The following is a 15,792-nucleotide window of genomic DNA, read 5'->3' as shown; positions in this document are numbered from 1 at the left end:
ATCAGAAAGGTGATTCTGGCATTTCAAGGGAAGATGTAACATTTCATGTTTGGATATGGCTGATAAAGAGCAGTCTTAAAAACATGAGCTCTCAGATCATTCTATGGTTTATTTGGAGAGTTAATTTCTAATAATAGTTTTGTGGTTGTTACCGTATACTGAAAGCATTTTATTTTGGTACGCTCGCCAAACTGTGCTTCAACTTGTACAAGTGAATCAAATTACCTGCAAGTTTAAGTAGAACAAGGATTTGTTTCATAGGCGCAATAGTAGAGTGGAAAGAACACTTGACTAAGAGTCAAGTGCCCAAGGCTCTACTTCAGCCCTCATGCTTAACTTGCCCTTGAACAAGTCACCTACACTCTTTAGCCCCCGGTCTTCTCAAATGCTATAGGAATTGGTTGAACCAGATGATTTGTTATTTTTCTTTGCACACTAAAATCAATTTTTTCTGCAATGATATTTTTGTCCTATTATTTATTTTAACACATCACATTGCATTAGAGCTAATTGTCTACCTCCCACATTGCATTGTGAGTTTCTCAAAGGCACAATTTATCTCTTATCTTGTGACATGTGCAGATCAGATATGACAGATTTCATCTTTTGTACCAACTCCAGTCAACTGAAACACTGTGTTGAGAAGAATCCATAGGTTGGGTCAAAGCTCAGCCATATTTTCTATGAGCAAAGGACAAGGGCATAACTTCAAAGGTGCCAAGTGTTTTCAGTTTCCTGTTTAGACAAATTAGACACTCTAACAAATGATTGTTATATGAATGAATGAACAACTTTAACTGTGCATATGCTATGAGCTCTCATAAAATAAATGTATAGCTATTGTAAAATGTTATTATTCTAGAGCTTTCCTGGTGGACAGACCATTACTAGCTGTTTACAGAACACAAGCTAATGCATGGAGGAACAAAATTTTTTTCTAACTAGTTGTATCATCTTTATGTAACATCAGTGGAGGTAATTTAAAAAGCATAAGCAGTGAAAGACAGTAAGATTATTCTATTCCTAGACAATGGTGTAATTCACTCTTAGGGAAAAACATTGATTACTGCCATGATTGTTAACATCTTTTTACCTCTACCAGTGTTGCCTCATTGAGCCAACCTATGGACCAGGTGTTATTCAGATTATAAAATATTATTACTGAAGAGATTCCATGAAAAAATTGATTTGTCACACAAACACTAAGAATGATTTTCTCATAATATTAATGATGTGAGTTTAAGTACCACTCTTGCCTAGAATTCTCTTAAAGAAAACTGGTCTGCCATGGCACTTAAAAAACTGCCAACTTCAAAGTGAGAATGAGAGTCCCTCCATGGTCCCTTCCAGCTCTAGGACTGTAAAGTTTAGACGGAGTCCCCATCTCCATTCTTCGAAGCATAAGATGCTGTCTCCTTGTTTGTCACCAACATACCAAACAGATTGAAGCCGACAGAGGTGTATCAGTGAGCTTTGTGCTTGTACTGGAGATGTAAGAAAAAAGTAAAAAGAATATTTGGATGGAATAATGCATAAATATGCTAATGTCTGGATAGGTTCACAACAAATATTCAGTATAAAGCATAAAGTTAATCACTGTTTTTTAACACAAGGCTTAAGAAGGTATAATCTAACTATTCTTATTCTTTCATGCTAAAATGCATTGAGAGAAAATATCTCAAGTCAATGAAGAATAAAAGAGAAGGTAAAGACATTAAGGTAGGAAAGGATAGGTGTTTTATAATTTAAAAAGAGATGCATTTTTCCTTTGATATTTATTCCAAAGAGCACCATTGCCTAGAATGTGCATACATGTTCCAGGAGATCAGTGTGGACTGGAGAGTTCAGTGGGGCAAACTTCATGGGTGTGCTGTGTGGCCACCCAGCGCCCAACACTGAGAAGGATCGTGTCCTTGGTGTAAAGCTTGGCTGTCAGTCTTTTGAAATTCTGAATAATTTTTGGACATGGGGATTCATATTTTCAATTCGCACTGAGACCCAAAAATGATGTAGCCAGTCCTTGTGGTCAGTTAAGCCTTTCTGAAAGAGATAAGACTTGAACAAGGCTTTAACGTGTGACACAGAATTTGGAGACTTTGGCAGTTCATTGGGGAACAACTTGAAGAAAGTTGCAGAGAGTATGTTTTCCACTAGAAGTGAGAGACAAGATAGGTTGCATCCAGCCTCAAATGCTGAGTAAGAAGTTAGACCATCCTGTAGGCAATAGGTGAAGATAGCCAATGAAGATGTTTGAGATTGTAAGTAAAATCAGTTTTAAAAAAGGATTAACCTAGCAATGCCATGTCATATGGGTAAAGGTGAGACAAAGAGAGGGCATAACATAGAGGATATAAAGAGCTGGTTTGAAAGCTACTATTAAAAACCTAAATTTAAGAGTCAATTCTCACAGAATGATTGCTAAAACTATGTGAAGCACATGGAGGAGAAAACACTTCTCTCTGGACCTGGTCTGAGTATTGTGCCATCAGATAACACATCCATCTGTCTCCTTTACATCTCTTCCAAGCCTAGATACAGATGTAAGGGAAGCTGCTCCACATTCTCATCCTGTAATTTCCCATCAAACCTGGATTAGACTAAGCACTCCTTAAGTGCAGAATCTATATCTGTATATCCAAAGCTTAGCATAGCACATAGAAATAAATATCTACTGAATGATTAGTGATAATTGCATAAACAATAAAAGAACTATGAGTCAAATATTCTCAGTAATCATTTAAGACAAACTTTGGCAACAGGTAGGATGTAGTTAAGAGTAAATTCAAGAAGCATAAGACTGATAAATTGTGTGACCTTATCTATTTCATGCCTCTTTTAGTTTAGAAGCACTAGATTAATATAGAAATGACAGTATACATACTTAGGGCCTATATTATTCCATTGAGGCTACAGTAACAGAACACCATAGTCTGGGTGGCTTATAAACAACAGAAATTTATTTCTCATAGTTTTGGAGGCTGAGAAGTCCAAGTTCAAGGCACTGGCAGGTTTGGTGTTTGGTGAGGGCCAGCCTCCTGATTGACAGATGGTCATCTTTTCACTGTGTCCTCACACAGCAGAAGGGGTGAGAGGGCTCTCTGAGGTCTCTTTTATAAAGTCACTAATACCATTCATGAGGGCTTCACCCACGCTCATACTCTAATTACTTCCCAAACATCCACCTTCATATACCATCACATTGGGGTTTAGGTTTCAATAGAGTAAGTCCCCTACATACGAACCTTCAAGTTGCGAACTTTTAAAGATGTGGACATGTGTTCACATGTCCAATCACATAAGTTAGTTCATGTGTCTGGCATACATTGTCACGTGTGTGCATCCTCTACAAGTGGCTGTGCTTTTGTGTACTTTACTGTACAGTACTGTATAGAGTGCAGTAGTACAGTATCTTTATTTCTTACCTGTTCACTCAATGCCAGCCACTATATGCCCACTGTTGCACTGTACTACTGTACTTTTCAAGGTACTACAGTACTGTAATATTAAAAATGTTTTCTTTATTTTTTGTGCTTGTTTTTTATGTATTATTTGTGTGAAAATATTATAAACCTATTATAAACCTATTACAGTGCAGTGCTATATAGCCAGTTGTGTTAGTTGGGTACTTAGATTAACTTTGTTGAACTTACGAGCAAATCAGACTAGCGAATGTACTCTCGAAATGGAACACATTTGTACATAGGGGACTTACTGTATATAAATCTGAGGGGACAAAAATATTCCATCTATAATGGAATCCTTTTGCCTTGGCCGTTTATGTTAATCTTAGCTAAAGGAATACCCATTTACCTTGCCACTAGGGAAAGGAGAGTCAATGTACATATGACCAGATAAGAGACATCTTTCAAGAATCAGGGCACAAACATGCCACCTAAGTCTGGCATCCACCGACAAGTTAAATATCACACCCCCTAATCCTGTATGCCAATTTGGGAAAAGAGGAACACTAATGTAATATACACAGCATTTTTTCATCCACTCAGTATTCTTCATATATTCAATATCGTCATCTGTAAAATTTAATTCATTGTATTAAAATTTAATTGTGATTTCTTGCTTTGAGTTGCTTCATAATTCCTAATCTTCATTTTAACCAAGGTAGCGGACTGATCCCATAAATTTGTGACTTTGTGTTTATAATACTAAACGATCCAGTTTGGACACCTAGCCATCCTGAGTTCATCAATGAGTCATCAACTAGTTTTTCCTCTTTAATCTATGTCCCTAAGAAAAACTCTTTCTGCATTTGTCTTAGTACTTAACAATACATTTTTAGAATATGTGCTTGATGTAAATACCAAGGTCCCAGTAATGGCATGGTAGAGCCATTTTTACCTACTTTTAATCTTCAATGCATTGTTGGATGCATTTAATATTTCATCATAATAGACATAAATGTCTGTCAAATAGCATTTTGTCTAGTATTTTCATCACTGGAAGCAACTAAAATTTCTATTTCAGATAATATATCCAATTATTTAAGCATGTGAGTTAATAACAGCGACTTTCTTAAAAAATATATTAAAACCCAGGTCATCATGAATGTAAATCCCATTATATAAAGGTCTAAGAAAAAAACAATTGTAAAAGGAAGAATAATGTATATGTGTATTATTTTCTTATCATGGTAGGCTACTTTAAGCAAATTATTCTCTGGGAAAAAGAAATATTGTTAGCAGGAAAGTATTTTAACTATCCAAGATTTTATGTCAATAACATTAATCATATCTAATAATCCATGTCTCATAGCTAATACCCAGTTTTTTATGTTAGAAGGTATTTTTTTAATTGCATCTCATAGAATTTACATTTTGTACTACTTTGCTTTATAGAGAGGAATGGTTTATGTGTCTCTTTGGTGGGGACTGGGGATGCTAGAAGTGCCCTATGTGAGCCCGTTGAGAAAGTTATGTAAACCCTAAATAAGGACACAAAAACTGCTATACCTAGCAGGTTTCTGAGTAAGCCATTCAGCATGAATTCACTTCTTATGAGAACAGTCAAGTTATCTTGTTGTTTAGATAATTCATTCCCCAAACTTTCTCAGAGTGCTTACTATGTGTACAACATTCTGCTAATCCTGCTGAAAAAAATGCTCTACAAGTACTTTACCTTTCTGAAGCATTTCCTAAGAGTTCATGTATGAACATTGTTTCATTCAGTTTCCCTCAATACTCAGGAGAGAGACAGAGTAGCTATTATTATGCCAGTAAACTGCCTTGCCCAGCGTCTCAGGGCTAGGAAGGTACTGAACTAAGTCTAGAATTCAGGTCTTCTTATTCTGAGTGCAGTAGTATTCCATGAGAGGGGGGGATAACACACATCTAAAATAAAGCTAGGCACTTACCAGAAAACTTACTATAGCTATGGAAAACATTGATATCCAGTTTGTTGAAGGAGTGAATACCAATTAAGGAAATATTCCTCTTGGCTAAGAATGCAATTATAGTGCCCTTTAACAGATAACATTTATCAAACATTTACTATGTGCCAGGCACACTGCTATGGGCTTTACTTGCATTATCACATTGAAGCTATGAGAGAAGCTCTGAGCAATAGGGTAATTTTCCCAAGTTCAAAATTTAATAAGTGGCAGAGCAGGGGTTCACACGATTCTGTGTCATTCCAAAACCTCTATATACTCTTCCAGCACTCTTTTCTGCTGTCTTCCTCCATAGTCTTTCCTATTTCCCTTCCTTATTTCTTTAAGAGAAAAAAGAGGGAGGGGAGGAGGTACTGTCAGGCATGAAGAAGGAAGGAAGCAAGCCATCCATGCATTCATTAGCTCACCCAACGACAATCGGCTGCCCTAATGCCCAGCTCAGCTCTGGGAATGCCCAGAGGACCTTAGGCATGACTTCCAAGAATGTCAAGTGCTAGTTCAGAGACATGAGCAGAGTGCTAATGAAGCAAAACTAAACAGTGGCAGAACTAATGAAGAAAGGCTTAACCAAGGAGGAGGCATTTGAGCTGTGTCTAAAAGTATCTTTCCAGGCAAAGAAGGGAGAATGAGCATCTGTAACAGAACAGGCAGAATTATGGGAAGTATTCCGGTGTAAGAAGAAATGCGAGGTTAATGTCATAGAAGCACAGAATTCAGCGTAGGAGGTAGAATCGTGCTCTGAGGAGACCTCTGCTGAAACCAGGAAATTGGACTTTATCCTCAAGGCAGCAAGAGTTAACAGGTACTTTGAACAGCAAAGTTAAATATGCTTCCATTTTTAGGCAGTCTTAACTGGCAGTCTTATGTTGGATGAGCAGGACACTTAGTCCAAGTGAAAGCCAATAAAGAACTGGACTTGAGTGGAAGGATGACATTTCCTCTATTATTTCTGAGTCATAAATAAAAATTACAGTAATCTAGCAACTGCTCTAATGAGCGCATGTGACCAAGAAATGTAAATGACTTAGCAGTGTTGCCACTCCCACAGAGAGTGAAAAGACAGCCTCTTTCTTAAAGAGCCCTCATTTATTCATTCATTCAACAGATAGTTATTGAGCGCCCGCTATGTGGCATGCTGTATGCTAGATGCACAATGCTTGGAGTGTTGTGTTAAGCACTGGTTGTGGGAAAGTTCTTTTGAAGCAACACATAATGCAATTTGTTCATGAAGCCAAAGAAAGCAGCAAAGAAAAGGCAGTGTCAAACAAGTGTCAAAGAAAACAAGAAAAGAGAGAGTAACTCCTAAGAGAGAAAAAGTGAAAATGAGGTTTAAGCTTAAGAAAGCAAACATCTGCTGTAAGTAACCATTTCATTAAAACTGCACTAAATAGTGGCAGTTCTCTCTCAGGAACTGCACACTGTGGGCTGAGATTAAGTGTAATGGGCTCCCACATGAATTCTTCTCATTACTTCTCTAGAAAGATCAGTAAATCTCCTGAAAAGGTAATTTAGGTTTAGTGTTCACAATTCATTCATTTTACTTTTAATCTTCCCTGTTTAGAATTGTAAAAATATAATGCAGATATAATCCAAAAGAGGAGGAATGGGCCCCAAATGAGACAATTTCAACTCCTCCAATAGTCTTGTCATTAATAGATATATAATAGGCTGTAGGCTTTTATTCTTGATGATGGTGATGGAGCTTCAGCCAGTTTCTAGAGCATTGCATGCTGTTAGTTGCAGGAACCAAGGAAAGGACAGCATAGAAAAGATAATCTATGTTCTACCCTTCTGAATTCCTTGGACCTTTATGTAATTTTCAATGAAGTCTCTTCTTAATCCCATTAAGTTTTCTTTCACTACAATTCAACAAAAAGGACAAAAATTTTAAGACTTTTGTCCAGGACAAAAAGAAGTCAATTATTTGGGAAGAAAAAGATCTGGAAAATAAGGCAATCAATTATTTAATCACGAGAACGTGATTTTATGAGATAATTTTGTCAAAAATGTGAGCCTGAAAAATTACTTATAATCATTACTTTTTCTGTTGTTAAACTACCACCAATCAGTTTGTGAAACTGGAAAACAAGCAAGTAAAAAAACAACAAAACAAACAAAAAACTCCAGTAACTAAGACTACAGTCTTTCAGAAGTGTTACTTCTGGAAATAATAAAGTCCTCTCTGATTTTCTGGGCATCTCCTTAGCTTTTCCATTAAACATAGACCCTATTCTAGGCCCATGGTGTGCACATTGATTCTTGATTAATTTAACAGAGTACCCTACTAGGAGAGCATCTTAGAAATCCATGGGTAAAAGGAGATCTTCACATCTAGGATGGATCCATACTATATAAATTGGTAAATATATTTAAGCTCATTTAGACAGTATTATATTACGTAGATTTGAAACTGAACCATGGCTTATGATGTTTACAGTTTGCTTTTGTTTCCCAAAGTGAAATCAAAGGTTTTTTTAAGGGTAATTTCCTTTTCAGATTTGAAAGAAGTGAGCACTTAGTCTAGTACAGATGAGAAAATGAAATTTGAGTAACAATTTTCTCTAAGGAAATTAGCAGTGGAGGATATTCATTGGACAAATATCACATTCCTTGAAATTATTGTTATGACATTTTAATGCATTCTCACCAAGAAGCATTGCCTTGTAAATAACTGAACTAGACCATGTCTTAACAATTATTTCATGAGAGAAAACGTCAATACCCTTAGAAGTTCCTATCATAAGACTAATGGGAAGGGAAAAAAACAAACAAACCAGAAATGAAATACCAGAAAGAAATGGCTAAAACATAGTATACAGTTAATTGATTCATTTAAAGAAACACACATCTTTTGAGAGGTAAAAATTTCCAATGACTTCTCACCCTTTTACAAATGCTAAGAAAAAATAAAGAATCCAACAGATTTCCAGAAATTCCTCTCACTTTCATGATTTTTATATAGTCCATTAGTTTATTTCAAAATAAAGGTGAACAACTAGAGTCTTAAATACTCATTAAGACACTGCCCTATAAGGACAAATGCATCATTTTTTAAGATAATTCACCCATTCCATCAACAAATTAAAGATCTCTAATCTGGGGTGCTTCTCCATAGCTTGCATTAAACATTCTTTCGTGTGTCCAGCTACCTTTGGAGAGGAGTGTTGAGTTCTTTGAAGATGTCATTTCATACTGCATGCATATACTCTCATTCCAGTGAATTGTTTTTGATTGCAACATGGAAACTGAAGAGCATATTGGAGTTTCACTATGTTATTGTCCAAAAAGAATACCTCATGAGTTGTTGTAAATACCAGCTCTTCACACATTCATGAAAATGGAAATCTATCTGTTCTGTTAAAGTAAATGAAAGACAAGATTAAGTAATGAAAGGTTGTGCCAGTCATACTAAAGTGTAGGATCATTACTGATCCCATCAACTGATACATCTAAAAGATAATCTCCCTGATACTTATTGATCTCCTTAACTGCAGTTGTTCTTCAACTGTGTTCTAATCATCATGCTTCCAACAAGGATCAGGTGTTTTGATGCACCTTTGTGCTCTGTAATTGCATTGATTAACAGAGATTCAGGCTGACCCTACTCCTGATGGTGATGGTTATGGAAGGACTAAATCTCTGTGAAGTGAAAACACATGGCTTTGGGACCAGCACTCTTGCATCTAAGCACTACTTCATTCTGTTGCCCACAGTGTACTTACAAAAGGAGCCATTCAATAAAGCCACACAAGATAATCTTTTGACAACTGTTGCCTCATAATTAATTTCCATGTGTTGTTATTCCTTTCAATACTGCTTTCTTGCCACAAAAATAATCCTGTCTCTGAATAGCAAAGCAACAATTTTTGCTCACTGATTATTTTTCTTGTACTTTTAAAGATATGAATTTGTTTGTGCATATTTAAATATTTTTTAAATATTGTAGCTGCTAACTTATTATATGCAATATTAAATGTTCAAACCCGTTATTAGCAATTGTTGAAAGCATAGCTTCCATGTGTTCCTTAAAGTAGGGCGTGTTTGATTTCTGAATTGTTGTCATATAAATCGTAAGGCCAAAAATGGGCCCTTTGACTGAATATGCAAAGTTCCCCTTAAACCACCTTGAACTAGGCAGATTTGCAACATTTTAAACTGGCACTTCATCCCTCTTTCAGCAAGCATCCTCTGCAGATTTAATGATCAGGAACATCCTTCTGATGCATGCTGGGAGATATGGCTGCAGGGTACAGACCACAGCAGACAGTGTGTCAGATGAGGCAGAACTTCTTGTTAGGGGTGAGTATGCTAATAGTGCAGTCTGAAGACATGATCACCATAAATTATCATACAAAGGAATTTAAATGCATGGACTTTGAGCACATCAGTACTGTGCCTTTTACTTTCGATTTTACAATATATGTCATTTTTGCTTAACCTTTTGCCTTTGAAAAGATTACATGGAAACTTGCTCCTTAGAAACAGACAAAACCTACAGAGCCAACTTCAGGTCCAAAACACCTTTAGTACTAAGTGGTTACTAGGTGTTTACCCAACTTAATGCCAAACAGAAATTTTCAACAGTTGAGTCACAAAGACAATTTGACACTACAGAGACAACATTTTTTTTTCTATGTATGTGTTTTTCAAATGCAAAGCTAGTGGAACCCCCAGGCACTTTTTTTCCTCCACTAACTTCTAAATTCTACTTCCTGAAACAGGAAAACTGCATGCCTAATATGGTGGCATTTGCGACTGTTGATAGGGATTTTTTAAAAGTCTGGAAATGTCAACACAGTCTTTCTGTGCAGAAATGACAGTTAAGTGGTTTCCAACCATGAACCAGTCTTCCAGATTCTGCGACCCAATAAAGCTACACCTTATTTGAATTAAGTAAATGACTACAGCACTAATTTCTTTTAGCACATTATTCCCCAGTATGGGAAATGCAGCTCTTAGCATGTAATATTTTCCCTTTTTTTCTTTTTCTTTCTTTCTTTTTCTTTCTTTCTATCTTTCTATCTTTCTTTCTTTCTTTCTTTCTTTCTTTCTTTCTTTCTTCCTTCTTCCCTTCCTTCCTCTCTTTCTTTCTTTCTTCCTTCTTCCCTTCCTTCCTCTCTTTCTTTCTTTCTTCCTTCTTCCCTTCCTTCATCTCTTTCTTTCTCTTCTTCCTTCCTTTCTTTCTGCTCTCTTTCCCTTTTCTTTTTTCCTTCTTTCTTTCTTTCTTTTAGCTTTTTTATGGAGCAAAAATATACCTGCAGAAAAATTTTAAAATCATGGGTGTACAGGTATACAACTCAAAGAAAAAACATCACAAAGTGATGAAATTACTTTACACCATTACACCATGAAATTACCATTTAAGAGAACTAGAACATTACCAGAATCTCACCTCTCCCTTTTCAATCCTAAACAATGACATTTTGACTGGTGTGAATACTGCATGCTAAGACCCCTTGCATGATCTCTGCAAAGAAAACTTTCACAATCTATAGCAAAAACTTATATCTTAGATTAACTTGTCTTATCCACTTGGAGTGTTTTCCAATCATAATTTTTTAAGAATTCATTAATATTATAAAAATCTTGAGCAGGAAATATAAGGTCTATGTAAGCTTCATCATCTCTTTGTTTTAGTTGTATGTGTCATCCAAGGTTTATTGATTTTGGGTAGTACATCCACCATTGGCTCAAGTAAAATGTTGTTTTGAAACAAGTGTGTATCTGGATGAGTGGCAGCTTGTTCATGTTTTTGTACATGATGGTTCTGTTCAGAAGGTTATTTGAACTCTTCTCCAAATTTATAACAAGAATGTGTATCTGTATTACTCTATTATAAAACATCAACTTTTTAAAGTGCTCATCCTCTCATGATATTTCATTTAGCTAAAAATTTTCCTTTATGCCTTTAAAAGTTACAAGGCTTACGGAAAAGCAAACCCCACACTGCAGTCAAATTTACAGAAAATTGCTTTCTTCTCTCACTACAGTTTGTTTCAGATTATGTGTATTTATTGTGTAGCACTTGTCTAGTAATTTAGAATGATGCTCCTAAAACTGGAGCTTTCTAAATGAATAACACAATTTAGAGGTTGATAACAAGAAACCAGGTATTTTTACAGGACCGTGAGGGGCATGTTTAAATGGCAAAGTAACATTCTGCTTTGTAAGTAAAATTAAATTCAACGGGGTTTAGAACATAATTCAGGCTTGGCTTTTTTGCGTTCTGCTCTTTTAGCCTTTGGATTTATGCCTAGGAGATGATAAAATGCAGAAATTTGGAATTATACTCAATAGCAATTTCAAACAGGTTGCTATTGCCTGAATATGCATGTAACATGCAGCTCAAGCTTTCCTTTGAAGTGAGTTGCTTCATCACCAATTTTCTATTATATATTTGTATTATTTTTCTAAAATTAATAAAAATAGCGTGCCTCTTCTGCCTGGTTGGTTTTAGGCAGATTTAAACACTGAACTAAAGGTTCTGGTTCTTCTTTTTATTTTTACAATTATTTTTTGTAAGTTAATGGTTCCTGGTAATTGAAGGAACTTGGATGCTTGAATATTGCTGTTTTTAAGGTTGGCTTGTGAAATGAAACTCAAAATAGTTTTACCCTGCATTCTTCTTTCTCCCACTCCTCCATTCGTTGGTTTGTAAACTTGGGGCATTCTAATAGTACAGGCCACAGGACCAAAGCTGAGAGTTCTAGATGAAGTTTTTTTAATGATGGCTACAATTTCAGCAGCAGAATCCTTAAAGCCTTCAAGCGTGCCATAATAATGGGAGCAGTACAGACAATTTCACCGTACTTCTTATAGGATACCTTCATTGGATTGCCCCAGCAGTTCACTTTGCTCAATCTTGAGAATGAGGAACATTCTTAGGTGGCAAGGAATATGTTTTTGTAACTTTGTAATTCTATTTCAGTGGAGATTTAGGGGACTAAAAATCTATATTCTCCTAGATCAGTCTAGGAGATCATCTCCTTTCCCATTAGAGATAGTCTATGAAATTCTTTTGGGCATCTCACAAAATCCTACAATTCTTCACCTGGCCCCATAAGCACAGTAAATTGGAGCTCAGGTGTGTGGTCCTAAGACCTCATCATTGCCTGTTTAGAATCTGAGCGTCCCTGACTAGTGATGTTCCCTGCTTCTCTTCCCACTCACTGCTTTAAAGCTATCTTTACCCCAAATGCTTGTTTCCACTTTTGCTTTATTTTGCTTGTGAATGTCAGTGCTATTATTCACATCTATCCCACCATTATTATCATCCTCCAAAAATTGAATTTTCCCATAAATAATCATCTGAAGCATAAAATTGCTTGCTTTCACATATTTAATATTCAGTGAACCAGCCTCATAACATCACCATGCATAATTTGTAGAACCATAATAGAAGTAATGAATATGTTAAAATAAGTTATTTTGCTGGAATATAAAAAGAAATTAAAGCCACACCTGGACATCTGTGCACCATTTAAGTCACTTATTCAAGTGTGATGTAGCAACAAGAAAGAAAGTCTAGACAATGTTATAGGGAACCTCTTTAAAGATGGATAAACCTGTATTATATTATCTAAGGTAAAGGAGATAGATCATTAAGAGATAACCTCACTGAGGGGGATACATAATTTGTAAAGAACCGATACTCCCAAGCAATATGAGAGGTAGGTGATCAAACACAACATAAAACACTCCACAGAAAGGAGTGTTAGTTTTTTTTTATTTTATTTTATTTTATTTTACAAAACTGAATGTAAGAAATATGTTTCCCAAAGAGAACATAAGGGTAAGAAACTATCATCGTTTAAAGAATAAAATGTGTTTAGCTAATCTAATTGGGAACCAGAGTGTGAGCTCTGTCTATTCTGCCTAGAGGCAGAGGAAACAATAAAAAATCCACTTCTTGGGGCTTCCCTGGTGGCGCAGTGGTTGAGAATCTGCCTGCCAATGCAGGGGACACGGGTTCGAGCCCTGGTCTGGGAAGATCCCACGTGCCGCGGAGCAACTAGGCCCGTGAGCCACAACTACTGAGCCTGCGCATCTGGAGCCTGTGCTCCGCAACAAGAGAGGCCGCGACAGTGAGAGGCCCGCGCACCGCGATGAAGAGTGGCCCCCGCTTGCCACAACTAGAGAAAGCCCTAGCACAGAAACGAAGACCCAACACAGCAATCAATCAATCAATAAATAAATCTTAAAAAAAAAAAAAAATCCACTTCTTCATGCAAATTTTTATTCATACTACTCTGTTTATTAATGCAAAACTGTAGATCAAGAAACTCTTGGTATAGTCAAAGAAGAATCAATAATCTCTTGGTTCCTTCTGAACACACAGCCTATATACCCTCCTTTCCCCAAACTTGGACAGCAAATTTTATTTCCTGAATTACAAGATGAATCTGATGTGTATTAAACTGAATTTGAGACGAAAGAATCCACATCAGGACACAACTTGTTGAGAAAAATCTAACTGCTTTTAACTATTCATACCTCCTTCCACCCATCACTTCTGATTCAACCTGGAGTTCAAACTGTATTTCAGTCTTACCTGCTTTAAACTTTTCATCAGTTCAATTCTATTTATTCTTTCCAATAAATTTTTTTCTTTGAATATTTTACCTTTAGTCTCTCCTGATCCACCTAGTCACTTTTTATTGCAAACCTGAAATTATTTTTTTTTATAAATTTATTTACTTTTTATTTATTTTATTTTTGGCTCCACTGGGTCTTTGTTGCTGCTCGCGGGCTTTGTCTAGTTGCGGAGAGCAGGGACTACTCTTCTTTGCTGTATGCTGGCTTCTCATCACGGTGGCTTCTCTTGTTGCGGAGCACCAGCTCTAGAGAGCAGGCTCGGTAGTTGTGACACAGGGGCTTAGTTGCTCCTCGGCATGTGGGATCTTCCTGGACCTGGGCTCAAACCCGTGTCCCCTGCATTGGCAGGCAGATTCTTAACCACTGCGCCACCAGGGAAGCCCCACAAACCTGAAACTATTAAAAGTTTGACTGTTCTGTCAATTAAATAAGTCAACAGGTATTTGTTGATAATTTGCTATTCATTTATTCACTCACCCATTCATCCAACACCTTCTCTGTATCAAGCCCTGAGCCGGGCACTTGGAATAGAAAGATGAAGATGCCAAGGTCTCAGCCCTCTGTGTGGCTCTATGTCCACTTGTCCACTAGTGTGAGAAGCATCTTTGGGAATGGGGTGAGAAACACCAAAAAAGAAAGCTCCCTGGATAACCTACATCCTTTAGGGGAAATAATGAAATAAAGGCATAGGCATAGCTATAGCACTGGCTTCATAAATTGTTGGGCCCAGTGCCAAATGAAAATGCAGAGCCCCCCGTTCAAAGCTTGAAAAGAATTTCAAGGCAGTGACAGCAGAACATTAATCCAAGTATAGGGACCTTCTAAGGAAAGGACCTTGTGTGACTGCACAAGTAACACACCCATGAAGCCAGCCTGGCATAGCTATTAAATTATGTATAAATCTACAGGAAAAAAGGACTTTAGCAAAGAGGAAGATCAGTTATAACAAAGTTGTCTCACTCTGCTTTCTCATCTATAAGATTAACATATTAAAGACTCCTCAGAGGTTTCGCCAGCTTTTTACACAAAGATCATTTTTTATTATTCTGCCTCAAGAGTCACGTTTTGAAATATTTTGTTTATCGTGTTGAAGTAATCATTAATTCATATTTCTATTTTAATTTTCACCAAAATCTTTTATCATGAGGTAGCCAGTGTTAACAAAGTAGGTGATTTAACTCCAGCCAAGAGCAAAAGAGACTTTACATTTTAGCTAGTTGTGAACTGTTACCTGTTTTGTTTTGTTTTATTTTCAAATACTTGAAAAAAAAATGAAAGATACCAGTTACCATCGAATGGAACCCAATTTGGAACCTTTGATTAAATACTCTTCAAATTTTCTCCAAGCTATAATTTTCAGTGATTCTCACCAGCGAGAGAGGAAAATTTGAGAATTTTCTGCCTTTTGCCCTTGGAAAGATGCAAGTGCATACTATCACTTTTCCATATACAAAGGGAAACTCAAGTTCAGTGAAAACCTTGAACATATTCCTAATACATTTAGATTTGAGAATTGAGCAGTATTAATGTGCTCTATCTTTATATCTCTCAAAGCACTACACTTATGAACCATTGATATAAATGTCTATCTTTAGCATCTGATCACTTCTGAAAATTTCAAGCTTTAAAATGCACGTGTTTAGCACAATTATCTTTTAGAAGATAGAGTTTGCACAGTTTTTCTTTTCCACCATTGATCTAATATGAAATGACAGGCTTGGAGATTGCACAAGCCTTTGGTGGAGTAATGTCTTGAACTCAAAGGAGTCTCCAGTGAAAAAGAAAAAGAGCCA

The 15,792-nt window shown here is 36.5% G+C and overlaps 1 protein-coding gene across 2 annotated transcripts in view; it reads left to right on the top strand.

Moving 5' to 3' along the window:
* Positions 1-15,792, top strand: part of CNTN5 (contactin 5) — a 1,402,912-nt gene that overhangs the window by 1,242,953 nt on the left and 144,167 nt on the right. For both annotated transcript variants that reach the window (XM_059930535.1, XM_059930534.1), the window contains exon 16: positions 9,583-9,703. In XM_059930535.1, coding sequence (XP_059786518.1) covers positions 9,583-9,703 — 121 coding nt within the window. The remainder of the gene's footprint in view (positions 1-9,582; positions 9,704-15,792) is intronic.

The sequence above is a fragment of the Balaenoptera ricei genome, chromosome 8 (genome assembly GCF_028023285.1).
Source record: "Balaenoptera ricei isolate mBalRic1 chromosome 8, mBalRic1.hap2, whole genome shotgun sequence".
Classification (NCBI taxonomy): Eukaryota; Metazoa; Chordata; class Mammalia; order Artiodactyla; family Balaenopteridae; genus Balaenoptera; species Balaenoptera ricei.
Note: the sequence above shows the minus strand (reverse complement) of the source record. Positions and strands in the feature narration are given on the sequence as shown.